Source organism: Rutidosis leptorrhynchoides, chromosome 3, assembly GCF_046630445.1.
Source record: "Rutidosis leptorrhynchoides isolate AG116_Rl617_1_P2 chromosome 3, CSIRO_AGI_Rlap_v1, whole genome shotgun sequence".
In the NCBI taxonomy this organism is placed as follows: Eukaryota; Viridiplantae; Streptophyta; class Magnoliopsida; order Asterales; family Asteraceae; genus Rutidosis; species Rutidosis leptorrhynchoides.
Genome location: NC_092335.1, coordinates 648848723 through 648869311, shown reverse-complemented (window position 1 = coordinate 648869311; position 20589 = coordinate 648848723). Strand labels below are relative to the sequence as shown.

At 37.4% G+C, this 20589-nt stretch overlaps 3 protein-coding genes across 3 annotated transcripts; all 3 read right to left on the bottom strand.

The window, feature by feature from the left end:
• Nucleotides 1-378: 378 nt before the first annotated feature.
• LOC139899168 (uncharacterized) lies at nucleotides 379-3345 on the bottom strand. The gene is made up of 2 exons (XM_071881990.1): nucleotides 2739-3345; nucleotides 379-1037 (listed from the first exon to the last, which is right to left on the bottom strand). The coding sequence occupies exons 1-2, from the start codon at nucleotides 3298-3300 to the stop codon at nucleotides 544-546; spliced, it is 1056 nt and encodes a 351-aa protein (XP_071738091.1). The 5' UTR covers nucleotides 3301-3345; the 3' UTR covers nucleotides 379-543.
• A 2575-nt stretch (nucleotides 3346-5920) lies between these two features.
• On the bottom strand, nucleotides 5921-9513 carry LOC139899167 (uncharacterized). Its single transcript, XM_071881988.1, has 6 exons — nucleotides 9148-9513; nucleotides 8570-8769; nucleotides 8331-8471; nucleotides 8136-8216; nucleotides 7638-7765; nucleotides 5921-6266 (listed from the first exon to the last, which is right to left on the bottom strand). Exons 1-6 carry the CDS (start codon nucleotides 9374-9376, stop codon nucleotides 6200-6202), a joined length of 846 nt encoding a protein of 281 aa, XP_071738089.1. The 5' UTR covers nucleotides 9377-9513; the 3' UTR covers nucleotides 5921-6199.
• A 969-nt stretch (nucleotides 9514-10482) lies between these two features.
• Nucleotides 10483-12774, bottom strand: LOC139899166 (xanthotoxin 5-hydroxylase CYP82C4-like). The gene is made up of 2 exons (XM_071881987.1): nucleotides 11836-12774; nucleotides 10483-11103 (listed from the first exon to the last, which is right to left on the bottom strand). The coding sequence occupies exons 1-2, from the start codon at nucleotides 12772-12774 to the stop codon at nucleotides 10483-10485; spliced, it is 1560 nt and encodes a 519-aa protein (XP_071738088.1).
• Nucleotides 12775-20589: the final 7815 nt, after the last annotated feature.

Below are 20589 nucleotides of genomic sequence, written 5' to 3'. Positions count from 1 at the left end.
AAATCCGTTCTAGAGTATTAGAGATTACTTTACTTTCAACCTAGTAATCCAATTACTAAAATGTATTTTCTAATTTCATTAGTCACCAACAAAAACTAAGTAGGTGACATCATCATTTTTACTCGCATAATTGGTTATGCATAGCTAAAATGGAGTGGTGTAACTTAGGGACAGAGAGTTGGACCAGCCATCAAGACCAATTATAACAAACTTGATTTAACCCGTTTTGACACTACTGAAAGTTGCTTCAATCTTTAGAACCCGATACCATGAGGTTTACTATCATACTTATGTTATCATCTCTAGAACACAAGTTTTTACTTCCACATCAATTGATCGATCATCAAAATTCAATATCTACAATTACATAATCTAAACATTAACCAAAATATCCAAAAAAGTTGCAGGATAAAGGTCTCAGAACCCAACACTAATAGACTTAACGTTCATATGGCTAGAAAGTCAGTTATATACCAACTGAACTGAAGATCACTAATAATCAAATAATCAGATGTTACCGTGCTGCTACCCCAAAACACGAAGTCAAGATGCAAAAGTAGTTGGACTTATGGTAATGTGTTTTAACGGGTGGGCTATATTAACGCCACCCGCATGCTCCACGAACCCAGCAGGAGAAAACGAGTGACCATGACATACACACACAATGCTGACATCATTTTTCGTGTATCTGTACAAGAACCCGCTTATTGTCTTTCCATTTGGACCGTTTCCAGTTGTTGAAACGCACGGCATCCTGGCCAGAACAGAGGCTTGTTGATGTTGACTGCTGCTGGTATCGAGCTTTGAAGGTGGGTTTGAAACACTTGATGCATGTCGGTTCAACTGGTAATTGGGTTTCAGAGAGTTTGGGTCGGATATAGTGGGATCTGTTATTTTGTTGGTTGGGACGGTTTGTTTGGGTGAACTGGTAGGTTGATCAGATTGGTCAAATTGGTCACTTGTTGTTGAAGTACTTGGCAGTTGTTGATCCAATTGAGAGTTGCTTGAAATGCTTCTGCTATCATCTGTAGCACCACCTACAACCACATTAAAAAATCATTTAATCGAGCCTGAAAACTGAAATAGGCAAACTGATAGAAGTAGCCTATATAGACCGTAAAGTGGGATGGTCACAAAAAGAGTTCAAATAGACTGTATAAGCTATAGAGTCCGTAAACTAAAGTATATCTTCAATAGGCAGTGTAACAAATTTTTATACTATATACAGATAAAATTGATCATTTTAGGATACAGGGTGTGTTTGGATGAAATTAGTTGTAGCTAATGGGCTGGAGCTGGAGCTTATTTTTTTAAAGCCGGTAGCTGTAGCTTATTATTTACTATAAGTGTTTGGTAAACTTGCTGCAGCTTATTTTTCAAGAGCCGATAATTTTCATAAGCTCTACTTTTTATGTGTACCAAACAAAGCTTATGACTTGAAGCTTATTAAAATTATAAGCTCAAGCTCCTATAAGCTCTAACAAGCTCCCATAAGCTAGTATGTCAAACACACCCATAAGCTCCCACTCAACATGCCTTCTAGTTTGTTTTTAATCAAATGTCTTATTTCCCTACAAAATAACCTAGGTGTGTTTACAAACTAAAATGACAACTTCTCATATATGTTCAATATCTTATTAACTTAATGATCATAAGCGTAAGTTGCGCATGAAGTATAAAGTTTGTGCATACAACATACAATGTGCAATGAGAACTGCTTTACGCACTATACTTGCGCAGCAAATGCAGTTGCTATGATTAAATTCGCACATGAACAACTCCTGTATATAGAAGGCAAAGTCTACCATTCTAAGGGTTGTTGAATTTATGGAGATTAGGACTTCATCACATTTCACAGCTATAAATAGAAGACAAGTTCTAACATTCTAAGGCTTGTTGAATTTGGAGAGATTAGGATATTATCACATTTCACAGCTACAATAAAAAAAGGTAAGGCAAAATGGATTGTTAATGAAGTTATATCGTTTGAATATTCATTAGAGAATCTAAGGGTGCTTAATGATCGGACACGATGATTAATTATTTTTAACGGTTTTAAGATCGGAGAGAACATTGTTCTAGGCTCCTTCGAACACCAAAACAACCACCACCTCATTGCACTCAAGCCGGAATTCACATTACCGGTGAATTTTGGCTTGATCACTTACCAAACTTAATTATGCACTAAATATATTTCAATGGTGTATCTGTACTCTATTTTAGGTTATCTAAAGAATTTTTTAACAGCCATATCAACATCAAATGCTCACCTACACACGCATTAGGAGGAAACCAATTTGCAACGATGTTGGGCAGTACAATCGAAGGTTGGTAAAACCCCAGAGACCTTCCCAAATCGCATTGATGTTGAGATCAAAGATTAAAAACTCCGGAGTGAGAATTGAACATGGGTTGAGAGTACTGAATATCCCACCCCCTACCAATGTTAAATGTTAATGTCTCAAAACTCACATTTTTTCTATTTAATTTCTAATGGCCGGGAATTTCAGCTCCCCTAACTTGCAGATGCAAGGCATAATAATTTATCAGATTCAATAACAGTAAGTCGTATTAGCAAACCTAAAATGAATTCATTAACAATAACAATGTACTCCGTATGTAGTTTTTGAACCCTTTGAAAAACATATTAATTTCAAATTACCAAATTCAATCACACTACCTAACCAACAATCTTGATTTTTTTATTAAAAAAAAAAAAAAAAAAAAAAGTGTATTACCTTGGTGAGACGAGCATTGACCATCAGAATACGCAGATGAACCACCGCCACCGGAACCATTCGAACTAAGTTTACAATTCCGCCGTCCACCGCCGCTTTCCATCTCATCCTCACCACCGGAACCTTTCACATTCACATCATCATTACACGGCCAAAAACTCCGGCACACCGTCGGCGTAAACACACATTTCTTCCCATTCTCATTTCCATCTTCCACAATCCTTTCCTTTTTCCGTACATGCTCAACATCCAAAACGTCATCGTTTTGTCCAATAACTTGCGTCTCTAACCACTCTTTATTCTCCACAAACGGACCGCTGACCGAACCGAAACAAACCGTTTTCTTCGATTTTTCTTCTCTCTTACGTCTCAATTCTCGCCTTTTTCCAGCTTGATTCTCAAGTTTTGATTCTTCAACGTTTAATTCATTATCAATTTCCTTCAACTCGTTTACATTCGGACTCGTTCGGTTCGGGTTTCCAAATATTCCTCCGATTGATAACTCCAACATTAACTCGTTTTCCTCTCGATTTTGATTATTAATTTTCGAATCATTCGCCATTACAAAAATACGATCGAATTGAAACTACGAAATTAATTAGGTTTTTTTTTTGTTATTTGAAAAAAGGATTTTGAACTAAGAGGGAAACACTTTATAAAAAGAGATAGGGAGGGAAATGAAAATGACACGTAAGATCTGTTTAAAAGTATGTAACGCGTGAATTTCGGAGTTGACATTTGGAGAGTAATGAGAGAAATGAGGTTTATTAGATGATGCATGATTGACACGTGGCAATTTGTGTTTAGAAGATGTGTTTGGCATTGGTGGGGAGATAATGACAGGTGGCGGAATGTTTGAAAAGGCCGTACAGGTTGGAATAATATTACAGATGTATGATAAGACTTGTCGACGTAGCTTTTTGGTAATGGAAGGATGTACGTGTACGGCATGCATGGTGTGGTTCCAATTAAGATTTGTCAAAGATTTTGCAGCAATGAATCCCGTGTAAAATAGCCCTCTTGTTTTTTATAATCATTCAAAGAAGATAATAAGAAAAATATATTTTATCATTAAAATAATTTTTAAAACAATTCGATGATCGAACGATTACAGTAATAGAATGGATCTATTAATCTAACCTACAGATAATCAACAATTGAGTCGGATCCTACCAACATAAGTACGCGACAAACATACAAAACTTAACAAACACACAAACAAGTGAAATGATATTGAGGGATCGAAATGCATAAGTTTAACGTAAATTGAAGCCGAAAAAAATTCTAAAAGGAATCGCGACACACGAAACTGAAAGTAAAATCGTAAAAACATGCGAAAAATCCAACGCTAATTAGAAGTCATGAGGCATGATGTCACTGTTGTAAATCTCTTTATTTTCTCTCCGGGATCTCTCCGATATCTCGTTTTTGAAAAGCCGTCGAGACGAGATGTCCATCTCCCGAGATTTCTTGGTCAACAGGGTCAAAATTGATCAAAGCCACTATTTTTCGAATTTTCTCGCACATTTCTCGAATATTCTCATAAAACTCGTAAATTTTTCGGCTTTTCTCGCTCATTTCTTGAATTGTTTTGTATAATCTCATAAAATGTATATAAATATACATATATTTATTTATATGTGTATATTTATATTATAAATACTAAAAAGTCAAAGTAAGTCCACGTCCGAGATCTCTCCGAGATTTTTCCGAGATGCCGAGATCTTTCAAAAAATGTCCAAACGAGATTTCCACGAGATCCGAGATCTCCAACCTTACATGATGCAAACCAGTGGCGATGGGGGCGAATTATTTTTTTTTTAAATGTACGGATTTTTTTGGCAAAACATAGAGGTTTTGGGCAAAATATAAAGTTTTTTAAGCAAAATTTGAAGATTTTTTGGACAAAATACGAAAGTTTAGGGGCAAAATATGAATATTTTGGGGCAAAATATGAATGGTTTGGGACAAAAAAAATAAAATTTTACCTGGGGCAAAATCGAAAAACCAAAAAATTTTACAATAAAATTGAAAATCCACTGGGGACGGGCGCCCCACTTGCCCCTACATAGGTCCTCCCCTGATGCAAACTAACCATTAGTCATACTAGTCAAGACAAACTAAAAAATTTCACACAACAGTCACACCACCATCAACGACATCCTGCTCAATACTTTTCCTAAACAACTATAGAAGTAAACCCTCCTACCCAAATTTCACTCGAACCCGCAAATTCGGCCTCTTAAGGAATCACTTATCGACAAACTCAAAAACAAATGTTGAGAAACCTAGAAGCACTCCTCCAAGGAAGGATGGTATTAGAACCACCCAAAACCCCAGTAAACCACAACCGAGATGCAAAATTCAGGAGGAGCATACTATCTCCGTCCCCAAATTATTGTCCAGTATTCTATTTTGGAATGTCTCAAATTAATTGTCCACTTCCATAAATTAGAAAATAATAAGAAGATTAGTTATATTATGTTTTAATATTGTGGATAAGGTTAAAGGAAAAATAAAAAGGTAAGGTTAAAATTGAAAAGTAAACAAAAAATATAATACTTTTATAACATTTTCTTGAACTACGTATTTTTTGTTTAATAACAATAAATATGAGACGGAGGATATAATCCAAAACCGGATAAACCGAAAGCTGGCCAAAAATCCAACAATCAAAAGAAGAGCCAAGGTTGGCAACAACGTCAAAAGTCCGATGAACCGTAAGAAGACGAATAGAGACACAAAGTGGTTGAAACCGAGTAATTGAGGGTCCAAGGGAGGGAAAAACGAGAAGGTAAATCAGTGAAAAGAGGTTGAAAAAGATGACGATGGAGGAAAAAGAGAACAGGGAGACCGTAACATAACTAAATTAACCGACTAGAAATTTCAATTAACCGATTAATTTAGTTTATATTATGTTAACCATCCCAAATTAACAGAATCTCCTGTCTTTTAAAGTGTCGTAGAATGGTATAGTATATAAAGTTATAACATCAATGCTGATATATACTTGTAGTATGCTACAATGTCTGAACCACGCCGTGCTGGAACATATAATTTGACACTACCCTAATTTCTTATAATCTGTTCCGACTTCTAATAATTAAAGCAGCAAACAAAAGTAAACTATCAAATCCAAACTTCGTAATAAGTCAGGTTCAATAGAAAGGATTGAAGCCTAACAAACATAACCTGTCTAACTTGTAGAGTAATCTACAACTTTTCAGTTCAATATGACATCAAATTCAAAATTTACCATACATATTTACAAAAGTCACCCTAAAATGTATAAACATTCAAACTGACAACAGGCTTACAGGATTTGATTCCATGAGTTGATTCATATTAACTCGATCAACAAGAGATGATAAAAACCTGAGAAACTTCAGTTTAGCGCCCACTAAAAAGTTCGTGTAAACTAAGTGTACATTTCTGACCCACGAAACCTAGAAACCTAGACGTCACTTGTTCATGCCAAACTTCTTCTCGACTGGTGGCAGGCTGACTAGAAGTTGTCCGTTCACCACACTGCAAAATAAAGAAAATATCATATAGTTATCGAACTGATAACTGATGAAGAAAAACTGGAGGTGGCAATGTCGACCCACTTAACTATTGAATGGATCAAAATGGGTTATGCTTGATCTCCAACGGATCAGATGGGTACAATAAAATTATACCTTTAAGAAAAACAGGTCATATGGACTGGAAGTCATCTAAAGTCTAAAGTATATTCTATTTTATATATCTTATCAATAGCATTTTGTAAAAAGGATTAAGCTAAGCATCAGTCTATACAAGTTCCATCAAAAACCGTAGTTAAATAATGAACAATAAACAAAAAAGTTGGTTTTTCAATTGTCACGGCCCATGATTTATGAGTTGTTGTTATTCATAGCCCTAAGGGCTATGTTAACCAAAATCATAGTATAAAAAATCAGAACAATTACTTACCAACAAGTCTAAAACTGCTTGAAGAATAAGCAGTTTAGGGCCACCCAATCCAACCCGTTTTGATCTATATCATTATATTTTTAAACCAAACCAAACCAATCTAAATCTGTTGCCAAATTTACCACCACTAGAACTAAAAGTTAAACTTGGAATCTGTGTTTTGTCACACAACAAGTCTGTTAATATGAAAATAATATACATATAATAAATATAATTATAAAATAAATGACTATTGACAGCCATATAAAGTATAAACTAATTTTAAAAAACTTGAATATGCATCATTTATTTGTATATTAAAAATTAGCACACTTTCTAAATAATAATATATAATATATTAGAAAGAATTTGGACCGCGCGTTGCGGCGGTTATATTTGGATATACGTTGCTTGATACATAATATACCTAATTGCACGGGCGTTGCAGTCGGTGGAACATTTTAACGTACTTTATGAAACTAACGTTGAGCGAGAAGTGAGCAAAATTTGCGAACAAAAAAAAGGCAGAAGGACTCGAACTCGGGTCTTTTCCCTTACAAACTCATGGACTTAACACTTGCTCTAGCCATTTACTTGTTCGTATAGTTGGTTGCATTTTGTTCGTAAAATTATCTCGAACATAGTTGGTTGCATTTTATTCGTAAAATTATTTCGAGTTGAACGGTGATAACGGAGAAACCTAATTCGCAGCGAAAAAAAAAAGATAAATCTCGTCAAAAAATTGGGTGAGTTTTATTTAATAATTATTATATTAATTGAGAAGTTAAAACTTAAGCCCCCTAAATTACCATTTATGCTCCACTATTACTCCTACACATTTACACAATTTACCCCTCAATTATATATCTTTTGACCATTTGTTTCCCTATCAAGTATCAAGAACGCAGTCACCAATGAATGGTACGACCAAATTTTTGGTTGTATTTAATAGATATGGAAATTTACCTTTTAACATAGTAGTAACAAAAATCGGCCAAGATGAACGTTTGAACCGCCTCTGCAAGTAAGACCATCGGCAACCAAAAGTAACCGCTTCCTAGTAAAAACAGATATGATCCAGCAGATTCATACACCTGACATTCATCACAAAATATATTGCATAAGTTACAATTGGAGGTTTAGATGTTCAATGTTAAATTCACTTTCACATTAGTATAAATATATCATGTGAACAGGGGCGGACCAAAGAAGGGGCAAGGTGGGGCGCCCGCCGCCCCCAGTGGATTTGCAATTTTTTGTGCAAATTTTTTCGGTTTTTGACTTTGGCCTAGGTGGAATTTTTTTTTTTTGCCCCAAACCCTTCATATTTTGCCCCAAAACCTTCGTATTTTGCCCAAAAAATCCCTACGTTTTAAAAAAAAAAAATCGCCCCCGGTGAAAAAAATTCATGAGTCCGCCACTGCATGTGAATATAAACAATTGGTTTATGTTAATTGATGATACCTGGATGATCCAGTGAGCACATCCCAAAAATCTTGCAAGGCCAAGTGCAAACACATAACGAGCAGTAGATGGTTCGATCATCTACAATTTGGATAACGCTTACACAAATAACTTTTTTGATTTGATGATTACATTGTTTACCTAGAAAATGTAACACTACAAATATGGTGTTTTTTTTAATTAAAAGATCCAAACCTTGGTTTTCTGCATCATCATTAGCTGAGGAAGGACTGCAATTGATTCCAAATACACACAAAACGCCCATGAAACTTTGCTCATGTGAGAATGATAGGTATGTGGGTGAATGAATATAGCAAGAATCGCACACGGCACCAACTGAAGCAAACACAAAAATATAGAAAACAAAATTGTTAAAACAACAATGAAATCTATTAAGTTGTACAGTATAACTTAAAGGCAGGGGTTGTAGTTACCAGATAATATTTGGGCAAGTTGTCAAGGTCTTCATTGTAGGTTGAGTTTAGTTTAAATCGGATCATATAAATGACCCAAAGAGTAGACACTAACGTAGCGAAATCAAGAACAGTGTGAATGTCATGTTCCATCATATAGCTACAACACAATCTTACAGCTAGAAATGTAGCTGTGAGTTCTTGTGTCTGTAACGAAAGCCCTGCGAATGATCATTAATTCAATTCACCATTTCAAATAATCACACAATTCAATAGGAAAACCTATAATACATATAATTACAATCAAAACAATTAACAAAATTAGCCAGAATGCAATCTAATTGTACAAATTAATGCATAAAACATTAGAATTTCAAATCCATCATCCATATTCACAAGAAATGATAGAAACCCCCAATCAAATTACGACTTAAATAATTATAAAATAGGATCAAATAGTAGTATCAATCATATCAAATTCAACAATTCACATAAAGTCATTTCAATAATAATAATAACAGATAAAATGTAACGCCAATTAAATAATAAAATCTTCGAATTTTTATATCTAAAATGAATTATACATAAGAAAAGGATACCTGAGCAGGTTTTGAGGGTGGTGAGTTTGTAAATAAGAAGAATTATACCAGCAGCATGAACGAATTCAGAAGCAACAAAAAACTGATTGGTATCGTGAACAAGAAATCTAAGAGCTACAAGGGATGATAAAAAAGACGTAACCGCTAAAAAGATTTTAACTTTTATCGATTGTTTACGAACCCAAATGAACAATTTGTTCACTGCCGAATTACCTCTTTTACGACCCATTTTTTTATTGTTAAAACCACCTTCTTCTTTATCTTCCCTCTTTCTTTTTATTCTCGCCGGAGAAGATGATCGAGAGGAAGAAGGTGAAGGTGGTTGGGGCGTTTTGGGTGTGTGGATTTTTTAGACAAAAATATGAATAAAAATGATGGGATTCTAATTTTTATTTAGTTATTAGCTATTTATACGAGGTTGGGGGTGATTTGGTTTGAGGTGTTTAATTTTAATAATAAGTTTTTTAAAAACATAATGTTTATGTTTTTTTAATTTTTTTTAAACTTGTACATAAAGTCGTTAAAAATTCTCTAATTTTATATTGGTCCGACAATATTTGTTTTTTTTATTTTATCAAAAGAAGTAAAAGTTTTTTTTTTTTTTTTTTTTTTTTAAAAGCAGTCAAAAGAGGTAATAGTAATAGTAATCTTTTTAGAAACGTAAAAGAAATGTTTAATTACGTTAGAAAAGTTAGCTCAACGGTTTAAGGAAAATATATACGTGGACTGGCCTTTAGTTGAACACTTACTCGTAGCTACTTGCTTGTTGGACGTGAAAATCATAAGACTAACCAAAGTTATTGACTTTGGCAATGAAATACAGTTCAATATCATTGACCTTTAATTTGGATAAAATTTGATACTCCGTATTTTGATAGACTTAACAAATATTGATGATACATTATAAATAATATAAACATATTACGTGCAATTGTTATATATTACAGTTGATTATTAAAATCATACCCTCCAACAATTACTAACCATTGATAGACTTAACAAATATTGATGATACATTATATAAATAATATAAACATATTACGTGCAATTGTTATATATTACAGTTGATTAAATGATTATTAAAATCATAATCTACAACAATTACTAACCAGCTGATCATTGTGCACCTTCTATCACTTTAATCCCTAGCAGATAACAATTAAATGGCATTGCAATATCTGGTCTGCTAGACTGTATGCTATTATTAGATAATAAAAATAATTTCTGATAATAAATTCATCAAATCCTTCGTGAAACTGTATACAACTTATCACTTATTAACATATAAGACAAAAATTCACGCATTTCACACACTTTTTTCAAGTCCTAAGGACTTCAATAGAGCTCTGAAGAAAGCCGCGGAGTGATCATCACTTCGAGCGGTTTCACTTTCGGCAACGCAATCCCCAAACCCTCACTCATATCCACAAGCTCCCCGTTCGGTGTTGACCAGTCAAACCCCTGAATTAACTGCGCAAGTATCAAATGAATCACTTGAAGCGCAAACGTACTTGCAGGACACATTCTTCTTCCAGAACTAAACGGAATGTACTCAAAGTTCTGACCTTGATAATTTACGTGCGAGTGTTCATCTAGAAACCTCTCAGGTCTAAACTCATCAGGATCAGACCATACTTTCGGGTCTCGATGTAGTTTCCAAACGTTGACTATCAGACGGGTCCCTTTGGAGACGTGATAGCCCCCGATGTTGCAGTCCTCAATGGCTTCACGGGGCCCAGCTAACGGGCCTGGTGGGTACATTCGGAGAGTTTCCTTCACTATGGCTTGTAGATATGTTAGTTTTTGAATATCTGATTCTTCGACCCATTTATCTTTTCCTACGCAATTGTCGAGCTCGTTTTGGGCTGTTTTTAGGATGTCAGGGTTGTTTAGTAGTAAAGAGAGTGCCCATGTTAGTGTCTCAGCAGTACTTTCGGAACCCGTCAAGATGAGAATCTACAAAAATAATTTGCATACACAAGTTATGCAATTTAAACCTTCTAACAATTTAAACCATCACTAGATAGCCCAGTGGTTGGGGCCCTGAGTTCTTTGCAAGAGGTCTTAGGTTAATATTTAGTGGTGGCCAGGGATGGGTTGGAAACAGCCAGGGAATAATCCTGCTGGGCTGCGTACATCATAGTATGGGGTCGGATTACTCGCCCTCCCGGGTAGGCCGAACAGGAAAAACCTTCTAACTTTGCAAGTTATGCAATTTGCATCCATATTTTAATGTGGGTACAATTTTAAGCTTCTGATATGAATGAATAGCCTATAGTATGATGAAGTAGGCGGGTTGGACTTACCCATGACACTTATTTACTGAATAATTATAATCTATATCTAAATTCGGTAAAGCAATTTAGGAGGTATTATGCATTTGAATGGTTTTTTTTTTTTACCCATTTGACCCGTTACAAGTAAAACATACTAGTAACATATATCGAGCTTTTGACTCATGAGTTTTCCCCCACAAAATATAAACAACTCCTTTTAGAAACATTGGTTATATTTGACCCGTTCTTATTTTAGAAATAAATCACAGCTATAGAAAAGCACTAAATATATTATTTTGATTGTCAATAGTCACGGAATAATCTGGGTTAGCTGCATATATGAGATAAAACCTTATTCTAAGAAAACCAAATTTACAGTAATAAGTAGAAACTAATAAACAGGATTACGAACCAATGTTGTTGCTTTGATTATTGTTTCACGCCCGTAACCAAACATTTCAGCATCTTTCGGTAGGATTGACAACATCACATCGATAAAATCACCTTCATCGTACTCATGTCCCTTTTCAACATGTTCATCAACCCACTTTCCAAGAACAACATCAAGTTCTTTTCCCGCCTTTTTCATCGCTTTCAAATGTCCCCCAATATCCATCCATTCCAAATTCGGAATAACATCCGAAACAACAACAATGCCGCTCAGATACAACCCTTTATTAATAGCTTCTTTCACCTCTAAATCATCTTTACTCCCCTTATTATCGTTACAATCGCTAACAAATCTTTTACTCGCTAACATTCTCACTATTATATTAAACGTTACGTGCTCAAACCACTTGGTCATGTTCACAACACATGATCGGTCCTTGTTGTTTAAACACAACGAGGAAAGATCGTTAATTAAGTACTTCACTTCTGAATTACGAACGTGTTTAAGCTTTTCAAGACGTTGGCTCTTTAAAAGCTCTAAAGTGACCATCTTTCGTATCTCTCGCCAATATGGCCCGTATGGTGCTAGTGCAAAAACGGCACTATTGTAGCCCATGTAGCGGCTCACGGCCATATTTGGTCTAGATGCAAAATTTCTGTCATTAGTGGTGAAACACTCTTTAACCATCTGCCAACTGCTCACAACCAATGCTCGATGACTACCGAGCCGTAGAGAGTAAATGGGCCCGTAGTCATCAGCCTTTTGTCCGAGTATTCGGGCTAGCGGAACTCGACCATGAAGTTGATGAAGGTGGCCCACAATAGGCAACGCGCCGGATGGTTCGGGAGCTACTAGTTTGATACTTGTTTTTGTGTTGTTGATTTTGGTTCTTTTGAATCTACAGATTAGAACACAAAGAAAAAGGATTAAAAATGATAGAAATAAAGGAAAAGATTCCATATTATTAATGGTTTGTTTTGTTTTTATGATAAAAGTGAACCAAGAATTATGTTATACTTATAGTCAAGACTCAAGGCCCTCTAGATGGAAAACTGTAACGATATTGTCTGGTGACCAGTGGTTGTTAAGCCAGTGTGAATATGTAATAAACTATGACAAAATTTGTAATGTAACGTACGTCACATAGTATAATTTTAATGCGCCCCACTTAAAAAGCATACCCAATGCACCAATCATGTGCCAGTCATACAAATAGACAATAGCTCTGATACAAATTGAAATGCCCCTAAAGCTAATACAATTAACTAACCGGAAATATTGAGGTTTCAACTAAAAAGTAAGCAAGACTTTTCGCTATATTTATAGTCAAGACTTAAATCGTCCCTCCGTATGGAAAAATTGTAACCATATTTGTTTGGTGGCAGTGATGGCTAAAGGTGCGTGAGTCAGGGAAACAACGTTATTGCCAATCAATGTTTAAGTCGCAACAAGCCAGCGTTACAGTTAATAAATTATGACAAAAGTTTATTGAATCCCACCTACAAAATAATATAATGTGCCCCATTTAAAAGGGGAGCTGATTCACTAGATTTTAGTTATACACTATTAAAGGTGCATTAAAATATTATACTGTATAACACTGTAATGTATATTTGGTGATGTATAGATAAATTTAGTGGTGTACGGATCAGCCTCCATTTAAAAGAGGATACTAATCTCTACGTCAGAAGCGAGTGTATTACAGCGGACGTGGCACGCTGTCAGTCACTTTGCTTTATCTAACCCACATGTTAATCATCCATTTAATCAAAATTAATTAACTTAATTACAATAAAATTACACGTGGTCCAGTTACAATTTCGCTTAATCGTAGACCAATAAAAAAAACAAAAGGAACCTCTCTCTCTCTCTCTCTCTCTCTCTATCTCTATCTCTCTCTCCGCTCTTAGAAAAAAAACCATCCTTCAAACCGGTGATTATTGCCAGTTGCCGCCGTAAAATAGGTCGCCGGTATCCCTTAGTTATCCATCATCATTTTATACACACAACGGTATAAATTTTATATAATATACGCAATTGTTTTTCGCCAGGAAGCTTCTCCGGTGATTAAATCGGTCGGCGAACCACGACCATTCATACCGATCATTACGAATATCAGAAACCCAATACGACGTAATTCCTTGAAGTCGCTTGAAGGTTTTCCGTTCATTTAATCGGATATCCGGTATCACGAGTGTAATAAATCGAAACGTCAATCAGGAATTCAAAACGCTTCAACTGCGTTATTCTTTGTATATCGTTTTGCCAGACCTTCAATTCATTATATTTATTCAAGTTTATTAACATATAAACCACCGATTCTATATTTCTGACAAAACGAATTAAATTCAATCTTTTTAATTTGGTATTCTTTTGGCAGGTAGTCACATAATTATATGATATTAGATACATAGTTGGACTCCCGTCTCATCATATTCAATTGGCCATGGATGCCTGATCACCATATATGGTAATGGTACTGTGACAACCCGAAAATTTCCGACTAAATTTAAACTTGATCTTTATATGTTTCCGACACGATAAGCAAAGTTTGTTAAGTTAAATCTCAAAGATTTTAAACTATGTTCATACATTCATTTAACCTGTAAGACCCAAATATTTATTGTACATAATGTATTTAAGGTATACTATGTGTGTATGGAGTGTGCACAACATGTAGGTGTTGCTTGCTCGACCGTCGAAGGAAAACTGGACGTTGTTTGAGGTACAAGGTGTGTACGTACCTTTTCAACCCCAAATAAAGTTTGTGTTGATGTTTCAAGCCTTACCATTGGAAAGAAAATCTTATTACGTTTCCAACGATATTTGATTCGTCGAAAACGGAGCTACGGACAAAAAGTTATGGCCAAAACAAGTTTCTGAAATCTGACCTGCAGAGTGGAGCGGCGCTCCACATTGTGGCGCGGCGCGCCGAATGGGTCAGAAGCAATTTTCAGCCTTTTTAAAGGCTTTAAATGAAGGGTACTTTGGTCTTTTCACTTGGGGTCGGTTTAGGGTCATCAAAACTGATCCTTTGATCAGTTTGGATCAAATTCTCACCAACCAAAACACTCTCAACCATTTTTAGAGAGAGAGTAAGGGTTTAGAGAGAGAGGGCTTGATTTGGGGAAGAAGGAGTCGATTTCTCACCAAAGCTCGGGTTCTAAAGTTGTTCCTTTCGTTCTTGGCTACGCGGTGATAGTATTGGTAAGCTCAAACTCCGAGTTTCAATTATTTGATTTGATATTCAAGTTAGGGTTTGAGTAAATTTGTTGTGAAACCCTTTTAGGTGATGAAATGGGTTTAGTGATGCTAGTAATCGGGTTTGTTGTTAATTGTTGGTGGATTTCGGGTTGGTGAACTATTTGGCCATGTTTAGAACTTGAAATTTAGTTTAATCACTTAAGTTAGTGATTATGGAAGTATTGGAACCCATTTAGGGTTATTTGGTTGACTAACTTTGACTTTGGGTCAAATTAGGGTTTCGTGGTGATTATGACCCAATTGGCGATTTAATGAAGTTTATAAACTTAAAATGGATTAAGTTGAAGTATAAAACCGAGTTAAATGTGTTTTGGTGTCAAAACTTGCAAAGAATGAGATTTTGACCTTTATGGGTCAAAATTAGGGTTTAAGTGTCAAAATGGGTATGACACGTGTTTAACACTTGAGTTCGGGTTTAATTGGCATATTAGGACCATTCTCACTTGTGTTAGTGACTATTGGTTAGTTTGGGCATGGTTTGTGCTTGGAAGTGCATTTGGGTCGAAATTGCACTTAGTGACGAATTGGGTTGATTTGTAAATCCACTCTAAGTGTATTATTGTAATTGTGGTAATGGAATAGGTACTTTCCATTGGCGAGTTGCGGATTACTTGGAAGCATTCTTCAAGACTTCAAGGTGAGTGGAATATCTATATATGTATGTATATGATTTATGTACCGTGTTGATGGTGTCACATAGCCGTTTTGTGACCAAGGTTGTGGGACTTAGCCGTATTAGTCCATGTTTTGTACTAAGGCACATAGCCGTGTTTGTGCATTTAGTGGCAAGTAATAGCCGTGTTTGTGCATTTAGTGGCAAGTAATAGCCGTGTTTTACTCCCACGTTGTTATTTGAGTTACCCGTACACATAGCCGTGTTGGTGTACGAAAGCGTGAGTAATAGCCGTGTTCTACTCACATTGAGCAAGTGATGCCATAGCCGTTTTTGGAACACTTGAGGGGTGATGCCATAGCCGTTTTTGGAACACCTCGGGGGGTTAGCATGCCATAGCCGTTTTTGGAAGCTAACGAATGTTATGAACATCGATGACTTGATTCGCGAAGTCGTTCCCCTAGCGAAGAGATTGGTTAACCATGAATTGTAATTGTTGATGCTAGCATTTAATTTGATTTATTATTTATATTTATTTATGCTAATGATGTTGCTAGTTGTACGGTTTGACGTTACTAGCTATTGATTGCTTATGAGGTTGCTAGTTATACGATTTGATGATACTAGCGGTTGGTACGATGAGGTAAGTGATTTATGTGTATTTATGTGATGTCGTGGATGCGAGTAGGTAAGTTGTATATGCATGTATATATTTATTCTACTCACTAAGCATTAGCTTACCCTCTCGTTGTTGACTCTTTTTATAGATTGCATGCGGATTGGTGGCTCGGGTAAGCGCGAGGACTAGAAGACTTGCATAGTTTGCTTTAGAGACTTGCTTTTGGATTGTTTAGGATTGGGTAGCGTATCCCCAATCGCCATGCTCGGCTTCGTTTTGTATTAAAAGTCTTATGGTCAAATATTGCATTTTGGTACTCAAGGGGTAATTTGGGTCGATGTGGGACCCGCTTCGTAAATTTGATTTTATTAATTAAACGTGCTAGTTTTTCATATATGAAGTCATGGTTAAAAGCGTTTTAGCTAAATGTGTCGGGAACTAGTCAAACATTTTCATTAAATTGACTTCCGGGGACAGCGGGCTGTCCAGGTGGTTTGGCGCGCCGCGCGGCCACCTGGCGCGCCGCGCAGATGGCCTGCACCAGAAATTTTTTTTTTGTTTGAAATTTCGTCGTGTTTGGTCGGTTACGGTTTGGGTTGTTACAAGTGGTATCAGAGCATGGTCTAAGGGATTTAGGTGACTTGAGATAGGTGCCTAGACTTAGACTTTTGTGTGTGCTTAATTTGTTGCGGGACTTGTAGGATTACGGGTCGGAATGGGTTTAGTTAGTGCCTTGTTTATAGGTTGACTAACGTTTATATTAGTAATGCGGATATTATTAATATGCTCTTGTGTTGTGATAGTAATTCTCGCGTGTGTTTGTACCGCGTAGAATTTTGGTTGTGTTTGTTTATATCATCGAGCGAGGCGGTCGTTGTACTAACAAGTCGATGCGGCGTGTGTGCGTAATAAGAACTTGCAGACCTTATTACGGGTGCAAATCGTGTCTAACGAGTGATGTACGACGAGTGTTTAGCAAGATGGGACGGAGTTGTGCGTGCGATTTTATACGTTCGTGATCTAATCGTTTTGCATTTTGAGATTGACGACGCGAAACGAGATCGAGGCGAATAACGTGGAGTTTAACGCTAGAGTTGCGGCCGCCATTGCGGAGCAAATGAGAGCGTTTCGAGAAGAAATGGATAGGAAGTATTCCAAACTTCAAAGTAGTGGCGAAATGAAGCGTTATCTTAAGAGCTTCATGAGGACTAAACCACCGATGTACGACGGGAAACCGGATCCATTGGTAAGCACAACTTGGATTTCGGATGTCGAAGGGCGTTTTCGCACGATTGATTGCCCTCCCGAGAAGAAGACGAGGCTCGCAACTAGTTTGTTGCGGGGTAGGGCAAGGGATTGGTTGGATGGTAAGATTGATCTTGTTGGTGGTGAAACGTTTATGGTCTTATCGTGGGACGAGTTTAAGGAGGAATTCTTCGAGGAGTTCCGGACTTCGGCCGATTTGTGGGAATTGCGTAATGAGTTGCGAAACTTGCGACAAGGATCTATGGATTTGAGTACTCTCAAGACGACCTTTATGGCGAAGGCTCGTTTTTGTCCGGAGTATTTGGGAAGTGATCGTTTGTTAATGGGGGATTTCTATTGGACTTTGAATGACGACTTGAAAAGTAAAATTAGTCGTGGTCAAGCGAAATCGTTTTCGGAATTATTCGACTTGGCTAGGGGTTTCGAGTCGCATACACGATCGAAGAAGGGTGAACCTTCAAGGGAGATAAGGGTTGTTTCTTATGGTGCTCCGAGTAAGAGGACTAAGGGTCCGAGCGTGAGCACGGGTGGTACACGGACGGGTATATCGGATTCTAGTGCGCCTAGGTGTTACAATTGTGGCGTGAGGGGTCACAAATATTGGGAATGTTCGGTACCAAAGGGTGGTAGTATGGTGTGCATTAATTGCCAAAAAGAAGGACATCGTAAGTCGGAACGTCCCAAGTTAGCGGGGACGGGTGCGGCGAGGAGACGTTAAGGCACGTTTCATTTTAATAAATATGTCTTTTGATTGTTTATCGAGTGCCGTTTGGAAGTGAGTTGTTAAATGCCTTGGTTTGTGCATATTGTTGTTATGGGTGACGTTCCTAATGGAAGTACCCTATAGTGACGTTTTAATTGATTGGTGAAGGGCGTAAGACTTGGTGCAACCAAGCATTCCTTATTGTTTGGGAAATGTTTCTACCAAGCCACGGAAATGGTTTTGGTGTCCGATTGTTAAGCGCGTGTTCGCTTTTATGTTGAAGTGATGAACCATGAGGTTCGCCGGGTGATTGGAACCCTTGAGATCGAGTGTTTGAAATCTCGATGTATGTCGGTAATGGAGTCATTATGACGCGACATTAGGTGCCTCTTTTATACCTACTAGCGTGGTGTTCGACTCCGACTAGGTTATGGTTGTGGTTGCATTGTACTTAGGGTACCGGAGTAAAACCCTTAGTTACATGAGTGACTAGGTGGAATTTGACAAACTAATGAAATTGGATGATTGCGAGGGTATAGTTTGGGTATTTGTGGTACACTTTTCGTTCGAAGTGTTTAAGGATTGGTCAAGTCCTTCGTGTGCTCAAGGTTTGGAGCAAGGTATGGTAACGGGTCGTGTGAACCCAATTGTTTGTAAAGTCTACCTTTGGTAGCATTGTACGGTTGTACGAGTTGTGGATATGGAACGTAGTTCTAAGTGAGGGAGTGGCACTCCCGCACGAGGAGGTTTTAGTGTGAGATTTCGGATGATGCTTTTGTTAGATCCGGAAATTTGGTCGAGACCTAGTTTTGGTCAATTGGTGGTAGAGTACAATTTTTGGCTCATTGGTACTTATGATATTGGATTTGTAAATTACCACCGAGGTGGTAAGTTTGGTGAATCTCGTCGAGAGATAATGGACGTGTTTTGGCGAGCAAGGTGAAATCCCTCGGTTAAGGGATGTGCGTATCGGATTCTCTTCTAGAGAAATATTGTTTTGTGCCTATGTTTGATATAGGTGGTTCTTGCTCGATAGTGTGGACGGTTAGCGGTATCCGTTAGGGTTCACTATAGTGTAGCGGAGCGCGATGTTGCACTACTCGTAGTGTGAGGTATTGTTATAGTGGTGAAGCATGACTTTCGGGGTCCGCTGACTTCATCATGAGGTATTGTTATATCGGTGAAGCATGACTTTCGGGTCCGCTGACTTCATCCGGTGTTGAGTGATCTATCAGTTGTTTTATACTCCTATGGTGGGATCGTGAGGACCGTATTGTGTGATTACTGATGCGATAGCCGTATTTCGCTCACATGTCGTTACGGGCGTGACAATGGTCGATTTTGTACGCCTAGGGTTTTAAGTTGTTATAGTCGATTGGACGCTAGCGGTTCTAGTCGTTCGCTTATGATGTTACGGTAGTTGCGTATTGGTTGTATTATGCGCTACAAGGGATGTTTAGTGATTGGTGTTATCCGTAAGGATTCGTTTGGTTCGGTCTTCATCGTTTCGGGTTGTTGACCTTAGGTTGAGACTTGGTTGCTTTAGCACGGTACTTGGTAATGGTACGCTAGAGGAGTGATATCTCGGTTAGAGATGGGATGAGTTTCCCGATGCGAGGGAATGAGTATGGTTTTAGTGCTCGGATTGTGAATTTGAGAAAAATCGTGGATGACGATTTAGTTGTGGAAGGCGATTCGTCGGGAAGAATTGCTTAGGAAAGTCGGATTGGGACTTATGTTGAGGACCGTGGAGTGTGGTCCGTTTGGTTAAGTGACGAGGATCACGAGGACGTGATCGATTCTAAGTGGGGGAGAGTTGTAAGACCCAAATATTTATTGTACATAATGTATTTAAGGTATACTATGTGTGTATGGAGTGTGCACAACATGTAGGTGTTGCTTGCTCGACCGTCGAAGGAAAACTGGACGTTGTTTGAGGTACAAGGTGTGTACGTACCTTTTCAACCCCAAATAAAGTTTGTGTTGATGTTTCAAGCCTTACCATTGGAAAGAAAATCTTATTACGTTTCCAACGATATTTGATTCGTCGAAAACGGAGCTACGGACAAAAAGTTATGGCCAAAACAAGTTTCTGAAATCTGACCTGCAGAGTGGAGCGGCGCTCCACATTGTGGCGCGGCGCGCCGAATGGGTCAGAAGCAATTTTCAGCCTTTTTAAAGGCTTTAAATGAAGGGTACTTTGGTCTTTTCACTTGGGGTCGGTTTAGGGTCATCAAAACTGATCCTTTGATCAGTTTGGATCAAATTCTCACCAACCAAAACACTCTCAACCATTTTTAGAGAGAGAGT

Bases quoted from the DNA above. Each gene is read 5' to 3' on its own strand.
- LOC139899168 (XM_071881990.1), bottom strand. From the start codon at position 3,300: ATGGCGAATGATTCGAAAATTAATAATCAAAATCGAGAGGAAAACGAG. The intron at 1,038-2,738 runs GTAATACACTTT...ATGTGGTTGTAG, and splicing joins TCAATGCTCGTCTCACCAAG to GTGGTGCTACAGATGATAGC.
- LOC139899167 (XM_071881988.1), bottom strand. From the start codon at position 9,376: ATGGGTCGTAAAAGAGGTAATTCGGCAGTGAACAAATTGTTCATTTGG. The intron at 8,217-8,330 runs GTTTGGATCTTT...TCCAAATTGTAG, and splicing joins TGATGATGCAGAAAACCAAG to ATGATCGAACCATCTACTGC. The intron at 7,766-8,135 runs GTATCATCAATT...GATGAATGTCAG, and splicing joins GTGCTCACTGGATCATCCAG to GTGTATGAATCTGCTGGATC.
- LOC139899166 (XM_071881987.1), bottom strand. From the start codon at position 12,774: ATGGAATCTTTTCCTTTATTTCTATCATTTTTAATCCTTTTTCTTTGT. The intron at 11,104-11,835 runs GTTCGTAATCCT...TTATTTTTGTAG, and splicing joins TAATCAAAGCAACAACATTG to ATTCTCATCTTGACGGGTTC.